This window comes from Myxine glutinosa, chromosome 2, assembly GCF_964187855.1.
Source record: "Myxine glutinosa chromosome 2, kmMyxGlut1.1, whole genome shotgun sequence".
Taxonomy (NCBI): Eukaryota; Metazoa; Chordata; class Myxini; order Myxiniformes; family Myxinidae; genus Myxine; species Myxine glutinosa.
Window position 1 is genome coordinate 82,060,273 of NC_136262.1, and position 14,648 is coordinate 82,074,920.

The 14,648-nt window shown below is 44.6% G+C and overlaps 1 protein-coding gene across 1 annotated transcript in view; it reads right to left on the reverse strand.

The window, feature by feature from the left end:
• The window catches only part of LOC137421645 (unconventional myosin-Ie-like), a 164,686-nt gene that overhangs the window by 145,298 nt on the left and 4,740 nt on the right, over positions 1–14,648 (reverse strand). Inside the window, 1 exon segment of the mRNA XM_068107900.2 lies at positions 2,234–2,371. Coding sequence (XP_067964001.2) covers positions 2,234–2,371 — 138 coding nt within the window.

Sequence of the window (14,648 nt, forward strand, 5' to 3'; positions counted from 1 at the left end):
TGTGATGGCAATGTACAAAAGAGCGCGCACAGCTGTAAGGACGAAGGACGGGAACAGTGGTGAGTTTGAGGTGAAGGTGGGAGTGCATCAGGGGTCGGTACTAAGTCCACTACTATTTGTAGCTGTGATGGAGGTGCTGGCTCAGAACGTAAAGGAGGGTTTACCGTGGGAGTTGTTGTATGCAGATGATCTGGTGTTGATTGCGGAAAGTATGGATGGACTGAAGGAAAAGATGAACAAGTGGAAGGAATGTATGGAGACAAAAGGTCTGAAGGTGAATATCGGAAAGATGAAGGTGATGGCAAGTGGTAAAGCATGTGGTGAGGTGGAAAGAACTGGGAAGTGGCCGTGTCCTGTGTGCAGGAAGGGTGTCGGAGTGAACTCCATTCAATGTACAATGTGCGCTGAGTGGGTTCATAAAAAATGTAGTGGTCTGAGAGGGTCATTTACCAGTGTGGCAGCTACATTCAAATGTAAGGTGTGCACAGAGGGAGCTGCAGATGGAGGAAATGTTGAGTTGGATCTTGGAGACGGCGTGAAGCTGGAAGGTGTGAAAACATTTTGCTACCTCAGAGACATGCTGAATGGAGAAGGTGGATCAGACTCGGCAACGGTTGCTCGAGTGAGATGTGCATGGAAGAAGTTTCGGGAACTGAGTGGCGTGCTGATGAGGAGGAGAGTGTCGCTGAAGCTGAAGGGAAAGGTGTATGCTGCATGTGTGAGAAGTGTTATGATTTATGGGGGCGAGACATGGGTAATGAAAGTAGAGCAGCAACGACGGCTGGAAAGGGTGGAAATGCGAATGGTTCGATGGATGTGCGGAGTATCATTGAGAGAGAGGAAGACAAATGATGAATTGCGAAAGATGATGGGAATATTGCCTGTGATTGATGCTGTGAAGAGGAACAGGTTGAGATGGTTTGGTCATGTGTTGAGGAAGGATGAAAGTGACTGGTTGAGAAGAGTGATGGAAGTTAATGTAGAAGGAATTCGAGGACGGGGAAGACCGAGAAAGACTTGGCTAAAGATGGTGGAAGAAGAAATGCGGGCAAGGGGGTTAACAAGGAGAGATGCAGAAAATAGGGCAAAATGGAGAAGATTGTCATGGGGACCGCAAGGCGAACCCCCGCTCTAGCAGGGAAAATGGCCTTAAAATGCATGTTGTTGGTTGTTGTTGTTTCCTTGTCCCGGCATTCCGTTAAAATAAATCTTTTCATTATTTTCCTCTGTACATTTTACATCGGTTTTTGCTTGAGTTATTTTCCACAGGTTTGAAGGCTGCCGTCGGGAACCGTGAGGTAAGTGAGTTTCAGCATCCTCACCCTCCTCCTATTTACCCTCCTCCTTACCCTCCTCCTTTCCCTGCGTGTATGAACTCTGCCAAATTTTAACTGAAAAAAAACAAAAACTTAACAGCTTTTAATTAGGAATGCATGTACCTACGACCAACCAATTCTGAATTAGAGCCCAATTCCTGGGGTATCAAATTGGTAGCAAAATCGCAGCCAACTAATGGTTCAGACCTCAGGCTAACAGAATCATGTTGAGTTTTAGTCCCTATTTATATTTTTTAGTCCCTTATATAGAATTGATCGATTCATTGTAACAATCAAAGGAATGAACTAGAACGTCATTTGGAAGAGAGCATACGTCCGCCAGGCTGAACAGTTTCGGTTTTGAAGCCCACTGATAGGCCGGATCTGCATCCGTACCTTATCAAAAATCAAATTGGCTTGTTGTTGTTACGTAACCACCTCATCCACTAGTTTTGTCGTATCTCGTCCATAACTTTTTAAGAAAGCGTGTTATATATCTTTTTTGGCCCTATATATTAATGGCGAAGAATCACTTAAAAAATTTATTGGATCCGGATCCAGATCCTGATTTTCACAAAAATCTAATCAATTCGTCATTGTCATACATCCAACCTGGCGACCGAGTTTCGTCTGAATCCGTCCATAACTTTTTGAGATATCCTGCTCACACACAGACAGACAAACAAACACAGGGGTGAAAACATAACCTCTCTGCACCTTCGGTAGCGGAGGTAATTAACCATCATGGGGCTGTTAGTCTCAACCCATCTGTGTCGATTCTTCATTCACTATGATTGACCAGTTTTATTAAATTTGTCCCATAGGGTAACATGCTGAAAATGGATCAAATCGTTTACGCATTGAAAATACTATATTCACCCAATGGATGTACCGGAAATCCGCAGATAAAAGGATACAAAAATATAATCATCATTGTATCTTTTGCGCAGGTTTTCAACAATTCCATCCTCGGTGATCTTGGACAGGAGAACCATATCATCCACTCCACTTTGCTTCACATTGTTACTTTGCCAATGGTGGTGATCTTTGCTTCCCTGGAAAGAAACAAAATAGATGCGAATGGCCATTACTGGTGATCGCCACATGTCTCTGTATACTATTTCTCAAATATGGTGCTTTAGGATGTATGAGCTCGATGCAAATGCTTCCCCGACCTTAAACCCAAGACCCTTTTCCATTGCTGCCGTAGCTGTAGCTGTAGCTGTCATCAAGCCTTCTTCATTCACCAGAATACGAACACAAATAAAGTTTCATTATATCCTGTCCTGAAAAATTATAAAATATGTAACAACCAAAAAATAATTATGCACTATAATAAATTCATGATAATATTTATCCTCAAACTTAAAAAAAAAAAATCAGAGGGCTTATTGTAATCGGCTCCGTCTGTCCGTCCGTCCATCCGTCGTCACGCAATATCCTCCCATACGGTTGTGCAGAAATTCACCAAACTTGGTAGTTATGATCCCCACATGGCAAAAAGGTGTGAGAGTGGTATCGTTTTTTGGCCACGCCTTCTTGGCCCCTGGGGCAGGGTCAAAAGGTCAAACACTAAAAAATACAATTACGGGCACATTTCTACACGTTTTTTAATGAAACCCTATATATGCGATCAACATTGGGAGACGCATGAAATATGCAATGGTCTTTTGGATTTAACCGCCTGTTCATTCCCCAGGGGTCAAAACGGAAGTTTTTTTTTTTAACTCTAAATTTGATGTTGGGTTTCCTGGTGGAACTGTTTTCCATCTCCATCTTTCAACTTTGCTTTAGGTGTGAGCAGGATCATGGGAATTTGCGAAGGCGCATCATCGACGTCGCTATACTTGATATTTAATAAGCGCACATGTCTGCCAATTAAACACACTCATTGTGCAATTACTGTTGCTACTACTCAGTCACTGGGATTTTACATTCTTGCTGTCTGCCATTGTTTTTTCTTTTTCTTAAAACAACCACTACACTGACGTAATCAGGAGGCAAGATGATCCCTACACATCCTCATCACACTTGATGAAATGTTCAGTATCATGAATATCTGCCCCAGCGAACTCTGTTGCTGATGTTAGAACGAGCAATTTCAAATAAAATGTTCAGCATACCTAAGATGTATATATACCTGGGTGGGGTGAAGTGTGAGGCATGGGGCGGCATTTTGGAGTGGAGGGAGACGGCGAGGGTTTGGGGTTGCTCCACCTTTCTTCACAAGGCCACCTTACTCTATAAATGCTGCAGATTAATTTTATATTTGACCACAACGCACCATAACCCTAACCATTGTCCTGCTTGTTGTTCCCATCTGAGCATATGGTTGATGATGCTGGAAAGCAATGCTTGATATAGACATCAAATACTGGCTGATTTTAGCTCACCCGGAAGAAAAACTGTTCAGGTGAGGTATTAGCATTGTGCAGTGGCCGTCAGTCAGTGAGGTTGTGTGTAAACACTCGGAAGCTCTTCTCCGAAACTACACACATGATTTCTATGAAACTTGACCACAACCTTCATCATCGGTGATATACCAAAGTTTGGTCCCTGCATTAAAAAAAAATCGGGGTCTAAGCGAGTCTAAGGGGGTGAAAGAGGTTTCACCGCTCCCCCTCTCCCCCCCACTCCACCTCCAAAATAGATAGGTGCTTTCTGTTCTGAAACTAAACACAATTTTGATGAAACCTGACCACAATCTTCATCACACACATGTACTAAAGTTTCATCACACGTGATGTTAGTATAAAAAAAAAAATCAGGGGTTTCCCCCCCAAAATAGGTATTTACTTTCTTTCCTTTACATACTGGTAGGTAATGGACAAAAATAGAAACACCTGGGTAAAAGGCGCACCAAGCAACGGTGTTAATTAAGCAAATAACATCCCAGCATGCTTAAGGTCATGTATAAAGATGCTGCACAGGCCTGGTTGCCAAAAAATTATGGCTAGTATGGCTAGTATGGCATGACGAGGAGACCCTCCCCCCCCCCCCCCCCCCAACACCCTCATCCACAGAGCACGTGTGGTCGCCCAATGGTTTGATGAGCATGACACTGATGTTATCCATATGGTCTTCTCAGTCACCAGATCTGAACCCAATCTGGCATTTATGGGATATTCTGGAACGACGCCTGTCATCGTCATCATCATCATCATCATCATCATCCTCATCGGTTTAAGGCCGTTTCCATGTTTGCATGTGTAAGCCGTGATTCACCTAATGGCTGCTTTCCATGCTGCACGATCCATTGCGAGACCTGCTAGTCCTTTACAGTGAGCCTGAGACAGCGTTTTCCACATCCATCAAACAGTGGTGAGTTGATCGACTTTCTCCTGGAAGAACGGTGCCGCATCCCTCCTGAAGAATTCCAGACTCTGGTGGACTCTATGCCATGACGCATACAGGCCTTACTGACTGCAAGTGGTGACGCAACGTCCTATTAAGTAACCTTACATTGGTGTTTTCATTTTTTTTTGTCCACTACCTTTAATTAATGGGTCATCTACCCCTACCAGTGGTTCCCTGGTTCTACCAGGTGAGTCCAAGGACATTGCCTCTATTTTTCCATTTGGCTACTCATGTCTATGTAATTCAAGCATCCATGTAAATTGAAGTACAGGCTCCACCAAATGCCTTATACTTGTATTAATGACAGCTATATCAAAAGAAAATGATGGCTACACTTGTTTTAACATGTTCAAATAATAATTATAAAAATAAAATCATGACCAAGTATGAATTTCGAAATCAGATTTGACCATTACTATTACCCACACCACACAAACAAGCACATTTACAGAATTGCAAAACAGATGAGTTAACTTCCCAAAATTACACAGATTTAATACACTGTACTTTAGAAGAACTATGATAAACAGCAACGGAAAGGAACAATCTGATGATAACGTTCCTGTTATTCAATTTATGACTTCTACACTTTTCTAAAATTCAACTTCTGCACATATTGGCAGGCGTAGTACAGAAACTGTGGGTGGAGTTAGTTGAACTGTCCAACCAATGGGTGGAATTTGCAAGCACGCACACATGGACGCATGCACTGCTCCTTTTATAGTATAGATAAAATCTAGGTGCATGGAAGAGCAAGGTGATAGAGGTTAAGAAAGTAAGGTAGTTACAGTGGGGCCGCAGGTAGATACAACGAGCAACGGAACTAGTAAGTGACCAATGAGCGGAAAGAGAGGAGGTGAGGAAAAACGGTAAACTGCAAGTAAGAGGGTCGGGTTAGGAAAGGTTCATAGGGGTATAAAAGATCGAGGATGGGCGATGACATGAGATTGTGGTTTGCCGCTCGCTAAAACCTTGGAGGTAAGAGAGCAATCGAACCGCCTCCCCAAAAGGCAGTTCTACAAATGTGAGAAAAGAGGCAAAAAGGCGTGGAGGAGGTTGACAGACTTGGAGGTTGGGAGTTTAACGATGTAGGGGGTACTCGTATAAAGGTCTGGAGGAGTTGGGGAGGTTTAGAGGACTGAGAGCAGAGGAAGCCAGACTGGAGGACTGACGGTAACGGCAAATAGGCCACTGACTAGTCTGGAATATGAATGAATGTACACTACATGCCCAAAAGTATGCGAACATCCCTTCTAATTAGTGGATTTGGCTATTTCAGCCACACCCATTGCTCTCAGGTATATATCATCAAGCACACAGCCATGCAATCTCCATAGACAAACATTGTCAGTAGAATGGGCCGAACTGAAGAGCTGAGTGACTTTCAACGTGGCACCGTCATAGGATGCCACCTTTCCAACAAGTCAGTTCGTCAAATTTCTGCCCTGCTAGAGCTGCCCCTGTATCAACTGTAAATGCTGTTATTGTGAAGTGGAAACGTGTAGGGGCAACAACAGCTCAGCCAGAAGTGGTAGGCCACACAAGCTCACAGAACGGGACCGCCAAGTGCTGAAGCACGTAGCGCATAAAAATCGTCTGCCCTCAGTTGCAACACTCACTACCGAGTTCCAAACTGACTCTGGAAGCAACGTCAGCACAACAACTGTTCGTCGGGAGCTTCAGGAAATGGGTTTCCATGGCCAAGCAGCCGCACACAAGAATAAGATCACCATACGCAATGCCAAGCGTCGGCTGGAGTGGTGTAAAGCTCACTGCCATTGGACTCTGGAGCAGTGGAAACTCGTTCTCTGGAGTGATCAATCACGCTTCACCATCTGGCAGTTTGACGGACGAATCTGAGTTTGGTGAATGCCAGGAGAATGCTACCTGCCGGAATGCATAGTGCAAACTGTAAAGTTTGGTGGAGGAGGAATAATGGTCTGGGGATGTTTTTCATGGTTCAGGCTGCGCCCATTAGTTCCAGTGAAGGGAAATCTTAACGCTACAGCATACAATGACATTCTAGATGATTGTGTGCTTCCAACTTTGTGGAAACAGTTTGGGGAAGGTCCTTTCCTGTTTCAGCATGACAGTGCCCCCGTGCACAAAGCGAAGTCCATACAGAAATGGTTTGTCGAGATCGGTGTGGAAGAACTTGACTGGCCTGCACAGAGCCCTGACCTCAACCCAATCGGACACCTTTGGGATGAATTGTAACGCCGACTGCGAGCCAAGCCTAATCGCCCAACATCAGTGCCTGACCTCAATAATGCTCTTGTGGCTGAATGGAAGCAAATCCCCACAGCAATGTTTCAACATCTAGTGGAAAGCCTTCTCAGAAGAGTGGAGGCTGTCATAGCAGAAAAGGGGGGACCAACTCCCTATTAATGCCCATGATTTTGGAATGAGATGTATGTTCAGGTGTCCACATACATTTGGTCATGTGGTGTATGTGTTTAGTGCTCGTCAGATAGCTTTCACAAACATATATCACATGAGCAGGTATTCATGCACTCTCACACGATTTGCAAAACCGAGAGGAAACAATAGATAAATCAACGCAGATGTGAGATTTGAACCTGGGATCCCAGCATCATGAGCTAAATGCTTAGATGGGAACACCATGGAAGGCAAAGAGTGAGCACACTGGTTGTGTGTGTTTGTTTTTATACAAAGTTGGTCACAACAAGCAAGTGAATGACAACAGAAAAAGAGGAGAGAGAGACAGAGAAAGAGAGGAAGAGAGAGAGAGAGAGAGAGAAATAGGGATGGAAACACAGTGAGCTGCATGTAAGAGGGTTGAGTTATGTAGGGTTAAATAGGGGTACCAAAAGCACAGGTGGGGATGACACGAGAGGTTGGTGCACCATGGTTGACAGAGTAAATCACTTTGAATGCTTACAAGAAATTCCAAACATTACATGGTGTCTTAGACCATGAGTTGTGTGATCGGTGCATGTGGAGGGCTGTCGTCGTATTGCTTACACTTTCTGACGTGCGGAAATAAGGTTGCAGAAATATGATTGGGTTCATGCCTCTCTCTTTGTGTAAACTTTTAGCCTTTGTTTGTAACTTTTATTAAATACTGCATGCAAACTTTGCTATGTGTTACTATAATGGCACATTAAAATGAGAATTGCGGATTTAGCTAAATACTCAGGTTTTGATCATTATACAGTAGGTCGACTTGGTATAAAATACATTCCTTAATGGAGTGAACACCCAGGCCCAATGCACTGCACAACTCCACACAAAGAAATGATGTAACCAACAAGCAGGTGCGGCATAAACAAGAACTATAACGGCACTCGGTGGAGTGCATACCTCCGCCAGGCAGAACAGGTTACGTTTTGTATCCCACTGATAGGTCAGATCTGGATTCTGACCTGAACCAAAATCTAATCGGCTTGTTCTTGTCACTTTCCTAATTTATCCACCAAGTTTTGTCATAAGTCGTCCACAACGTTTTGAAATACCATGCTATATATTGTTTTGGCCCTATCACTCAATGGTGAAGAATCACTTGAAGAATTAAATAATTATCATATCCTAATCTGGATTCAGATCTTCACCAAAATCGAATCGATTCGTCCATGTCACGCACCCAATCTATCCACCATTTTTTGTCCGAACCTGACCATAACCTTTTGAGATATCGTGCTATGTATCGGTTTTAGCCCTATCACTCAATGATGAAGAATCACTTTTAAAATTCCAATCCAGTTCCGGATCCGGACCTTCACCAAAATCAAATCATTTTGTCCTTGTCACATACCCAACCTTCACACCAAATTTCGTCTGAATCCGTCCACAACCTTTTGAGATATACTGTTCACAAATAAACAGACAGATTTAAAAAATCACTCATAGAGCGACACTTGGCAAAAGAGAACAAAGTAAGTAGAATGGCACAAAGTAGAGCATCCTTTTTACCTCAAAAAATAATTGGTGGTTGAATTCAGTGACTTGATATGCAAATCGTCTTCAAATTTTAAGTTAATCGGATGAAAATTGACAATTTTAGAAATTTGGCCTCTGTTGACCTCAAATATAATTGGTGGTTTATTCAGTAAGCTGATATGCAGATCCTATTCAAATTTCAAGTCAATCAGTTGAAAATTGAGGATTTTAGAAATATGAAAAGGTTGTTGACCTTTGGCCTATGTTGACCTTGTGACCTATGTTGACCTCAAAAATAGTTGTTGGTTGAATTCAGTTGGCTGATATGAAAATCCTATTCAAATTTCAAGTCAATCAGATGAAAATTGAGGATTTCCAAAATTTGAAAAGGTTATTGACCTTTGCCCTATGTTGATCACAAAAATAGTTGTTGATTGAATTCAGTTAGCTGATATGAAAATCCTATTCAAATAGGATTATTCGTTGTTGCTAGTTGTTGAAGCTTCCGACCTTGAGGCTTGGTTCTCTCTGGGCATCCAAAGTGAAGTTATTTTTTCATTCGTGTGTTTGTCAAATTTCAACTCGTTATTTTATCGTCTATGCGTTATTGTTTGTTTATAGTTAGTTTTGGTTTGAATTTCCTGTAACTCGTAATTAATTAATCGTGTTCTGCTCCGCATGTGCGGCTTTGTACCTCCGTCGGTGTTTGTTAACTTAAGTCCCCTACTTCGTGTTCTGCTTGGCTCTTAGATTTTTCCCTTCTACCCCAAACATAATACTCTTTGTTTAACGTTTTAAATCCCCACCCCCCCCCCCACCCCCACCCCCAAAATAAAAAAATCCAAAAACATTTATTTTCCTTTCTCCACGTGTGCTGTTGTCTCATCCTGTACTTCTGTCCAGGTGTGCTGTTCGCCCCGCCCCCATTATCTCCTTGCCATCCACCTTTTGCCCTGTTCACGTGACTCGTGGTTGTCCCTCTCGGCCCTCCCCCCATTGGTATTTTGTGCATATAAGATTGTTCACGGTTCTGTTTAAATATTATTTAAATATGTTTAAACTTTCCCCTTCAGTGTTTTATTCAGTGGTATATTACAACACGCTATTCTTCTTCCTATTGAAAAGGCTTTTTTCAATTTCCTCTCCAACTCATTCCACTTCAAAAAAAAGAAATTCAATCTCTTATACGTCTCCCTCACTACATGTTCTAAATTCACATTCATTCCACCCCTCCTCCATCGTTCTTAATCGGATTGCTAACTTGAAAATCACAACAAACCCAATTTGTTATCAATGTTCGTCTTTCATTAATCATCCACTTTCTAAACTCCCCTCTTGCCCCTCCCCTCAAAATCCCCCCCTTGCCCCTCCACTCCTAAAATCCCCCCCTTGCCCCTCCACTCCTAAACTCCCCCCTTGCCCTTCCCCTCCTAAACTCCCCCATTGGCCCTCCCCTCCAAATCCCCCCCTTGCCGCTACACTCCTAAACTCCCCCATTGCCCCTCCACTCCTAAACTCCCCCATCACTCCTCCCCTTCAAAACTCCCCCCCAACCCCTCCCATTCAAATCTCCCCCCATACCATTCCTCTCCAATTCTCCCTCCTCCCCCCTCCTCCTCAAAGGTGCCTCCTCCCCACTTCGTCTCCCTTCTATCTCATACCTCCACCTCTCCCAACCTTCTACTTTCCTCTGCCCCCCCTGAAACAACCCCTCACTGTGCCTCATCCCTTCACCATCAAACCTTTCGTCCTCCTCATCCTTCCCTTTCTTGTAACTCTTCTGTAATCTCTGACACACTATCAACTGCTCTCCCTACCTCCCCACTCATCCTTCATCTTACCCTACCCCTCCCCTCCCCTGTCCTGTACCCGATGCTCTCCCTCTCTCTTCATTAACGGTATGGACCTCAAACATCCGGGGCCTTCGCTCAAACCTGACTGATCTCTCCATACAGGTTGCTTCTGACAATCCAGACCTGATCTGCTTAACAGAAGCTTTCCTCCTTCAAGATGTCTCTGATTCCTTAATATCTCTTCCTGGTTACTCCCTCCTCCGGTATGATAGACCTGAGCCTCGTCCTGGTGGTGGGGTGGCTATCTTTATCAAAAACTCTCTTCCTCACTCTCCTTGCACTGCCCTCTCTCCATCTCACCCCCAGGAGTACCTCTGGCTACGGCTTCCTCTCCGTTCCCACCTTTTGTTCATATGTGTTCCGTACCGTCCTCCAAACAGTGATGACTCCATTTACATTTCACTGTCTGACAACATGGACCAACTTCTATCCACTCATCCCAACTCTCTCTTCCTCATATGTGGTGACTTCAACTGTCATCATGCCAGCTGGTTGGGTGTGGGTTCCTCTCTCACCAGTCATGGCACCTCAGCAAAGGACTTCTGTGACTCACTGGGATTGACACAATCTGTCAATTTACCGACCCGGATCTCAGCCAATGGAGTATCTTCTCTTCGAGACTTGGTTATGACAAACTTCCCTGCTTATGTCTGCTGCTCTTCTGCTCCAATCGGTTCTTCTGATCATGTGCTTGTTAAAGTGGACATCTCTCTGGCCATTCTCAGAGAGCCTCCTCAGCGTCGACGAGTCTGGCATTTCACTCAGGCTGACTGGGACGCTCTTCAAGCAGCCATCAATCATCTGGATTGGTCTCACATCTCCACTGCCTCTGACATCAATTCTTCCTGGGAATTCTTCCAAAGCAAACTGCTCTCTCTCATGCACAGATTTATCCCATCTCGCCTTCAGTTGTCTTACCCTTCCTCCCGTCCATGGTACACTGAATCTTGTGGTGAGGCAGTTGCCCTGAAACAACTTGCCTTTGCCTCTTGGAAGGCAAATCCAACTGAAGGCAATCTCAGTTCCTTCCACCAAGCTTGGAAGAGGTGTGTGTCTACCCTCAGGAGTGCCAGGAAGCACTATCTCTCCACACTCAAGAATGAACTCTCAAACCTGTCTCCTTCCTCCAAATCCTGGTGGCGTCTGGTCAAATCCGTTTCTGGTGTTTGTTCCCCCTCCATCCCCTCCCTTACCTCAAATGGCTACACAGTTGACACCGCACGTGACAAAGCCGAATGCCTCAACTCTGTGTTTGCCTCAAAATCTTGTGTCCCAAACCCATCTCTCTCTGTTCCCACCTTAAGCCGCTGTCACACCTTGACGTTTTAGCCAGCGTATGCCGACGTATGAAAAATTTGGCAACGTTAAGAGCACGCTGAAGCACGCTGGCATACGTCGTAGTACGCCAAGCTCGTCGACAAATTTCGTGCATGCACAAAATTTGTCGATGTATGCCAGCGTATGACTCACACCAGCACTCAATTTTGATACGTCGGCATACGCTGGCTAAATCGTCAAGGTGTGACAGGGGCTTTACCCAGTCAAACCCAACTGCTCCTGGACTCTGTGTCCTTCTCTCCTGACAAGGTGGAGGAGTTTTTGTCAAACCTCGACTCTGATTCTGCAACTGGACCAGACGGCATCAGCCCACGGGTCCTGAAATCCTGCTCTGCCGCTCTATCTCACCCTCTCTCTGTTCTTTTCACCCTCTCTTTTGCTCAAGGTCATCTGCCAGCATCCTGGAAATCAGCAAACATTACCGCTTTACACAAAAAATGTGCAAAAACAGATCCTTGCAACTACAGAACAATCAGCCTGCTCCCAATTATCAGCAAAGTCATGGAATCCATCATTGCTTCGGATATCAAATCCTTCCTCTTCTCCAATGGCTTGATCTCCGATCATCAATTTGGATTCAGACCAGGTCATTCTACTCTTGACATGCTGCTTCTGCTGTCTCAACAATGGATGGAGGTCCTCAATGCCAAACAGGAAATTAGAGCTGTCTCCCTTGACCTTGACATATCACGTACCTTCGATACGGTCTGGCAGCCAGCTCTGCTCACCAAACTCTCCTCCTATGGCATCCATGGAAATCTCCATGCATGGCTTGCGGACTTCCTCTCTGGTCATAGTCAACGTGTGGCCCTGAATGGATTTCTCTCATCTCCCCTTCCTGTTCAGGCTGGAGTTCCCCAAGGCAGTGTTCTGGGTTTTATGCTTTTTCTGGTCTTTATCAATGATCTCTCCGACTCTCTGGAAAATCCTGTCTATCTCTTTGCTGATGACTCCACTCTCTGCCGCTCCATTCCTCTTCCCTCAGATCGGCAGTCTGCAGCCTCCTCACTCTCTGAAGACCTGGACAAAATCACAGACTGGTGAAACAAGTGGAACATGTCTTTCAATCCTGACCAATCTCACACTCTTACGATGTCTCTCCGAAAAGATCGACTGGACAACCCTCCCATCTACTTTCTCAACAATCCTCTCCAAGAAGTTCTGTCGCTCAAGCTTTTGGGTCTCACTATCTGCCATGATCTTTCTTGGGAAAACCACATTTCCAAGCTGGCCTCCAAATCCAGTCGCCGACTGGGCATCCTCCGTCGTGCGAAGTCCTTCCTAGGCACACCTGAACTCCTCACCACATACAAGGCTTTCATCCACAGCTCAATGGAATAGTGTTCTCCCCTATGGGCCGGTGCTCCTGCCTCACACCTAGCTCGGCTTCACGCTGTTGAAACCAAAGCTTTCAGAATCATTGGAATCTCCTGCGATGAAGCTATCTGCGAGGGCCTTTCACTCGCTCACCGCAGGCAGGTAGGTGGTCTTTCTGTCTTCTACCGACTCCTCTCCGGCCTTGCTTCCCCAGCTCTCTCTGGGCTCTGTCCTCCAAATATTCCCACAGGTCGCACAAGATCTGCCTGCAACCCTCTTATGGTTAAACTGCCAAAATCAAGACTCTCTGCTCACCTTGACTCCTTCATTCCTCTTTTCTCCCGCCTCTGGAACAAACTCCCTCACTCTCTTCAATCCCACTCCTCCCTCCAGGTCTTTAAAACAGCTGTTCACCACCATCTCTTATCTTCCCCCATCCAAAACTTTGATCTTTTCTACCCACACTAATTTCACCACAAATCCACTTTTTTGAAATACCAACTTCTTTCTTGGAAGTCCTTGGTGTCCTTGTGTTTTATACTTCTCCCACCCCCTCCCCTTTCCCACGCATCCTCCCCCCAAGCCCTCTCCCTCCCACACATCTCCCGAAGTCTCTGCTCTCTAATGTTGTGTTTGTGTGCTTCCCCTTCTCTGCTCGTCTTGTCTACCGCTCCCTCTTTTTATATATTTTTGTTTGTCTGTTTGATTATTTTTTGTGATAAATGTTAGCTCTTTCACGAGCCTCGATTCTGTATACAAAAAAAAATCAAAAAAAATCAAGTCAATCGGATGAAAATTGAGGATTTTAGAAATTTGGAAAAAAGTGGTTGACCTTTGGCCTATGTTGACCTTTTGACATTTTGAGCTCGAAAATATATAGGATTTTGCCGGACCACGAACTCTACCATTAGGTGAAGTTTCGTGAAGATCGGTTTAAAATTGTGACCTGTAGGCAAGTATTAGTGAGGACACGCACACACACACACACACACACACACACACACACACACACACACACACACACACACACATGAGATCAACATACTTGTCAAAAAAAAATTTTGGGCCAACTATCAGACGGGTGAAAACATAACTTACATGGCAGAGGTAATAAGATCCTTACTCCATAACAATTATCTGGTCAATCCCCTTTATTCAATTGTTAGGGTCCACCCATATGAGTAAGACCTGAAAATAGGACAGAAGGTTTGAGCTCTCCAAAGAGATGACATGCTCCTGATGCTGAACCCCCCCCCCCCCCACCCTTCCTCAGACAATGCACAATAACTTTTTTTCCGGATTTAACTTGGATGGAGGTTGAACCGAGGAACTTCCCGCAAAGTTAACGAGAGGGAGCTTCATGCTGCATATCGAGTTCTTTTCAGTTCGTATGAAGTGCAATTTTGGATACGGCAGGTGCCTTTCAAGATTTACAACCTGGAACAGACCATGCCATATCCAAATGACGATTGGGGCAAAGCTCGCCCGACTTGAACATGAGGCAGTTAAAAGAGGAAATTGCACAGCCATGTTGACAAACGAGGACTAAAATGAGGAAGGAAACAGC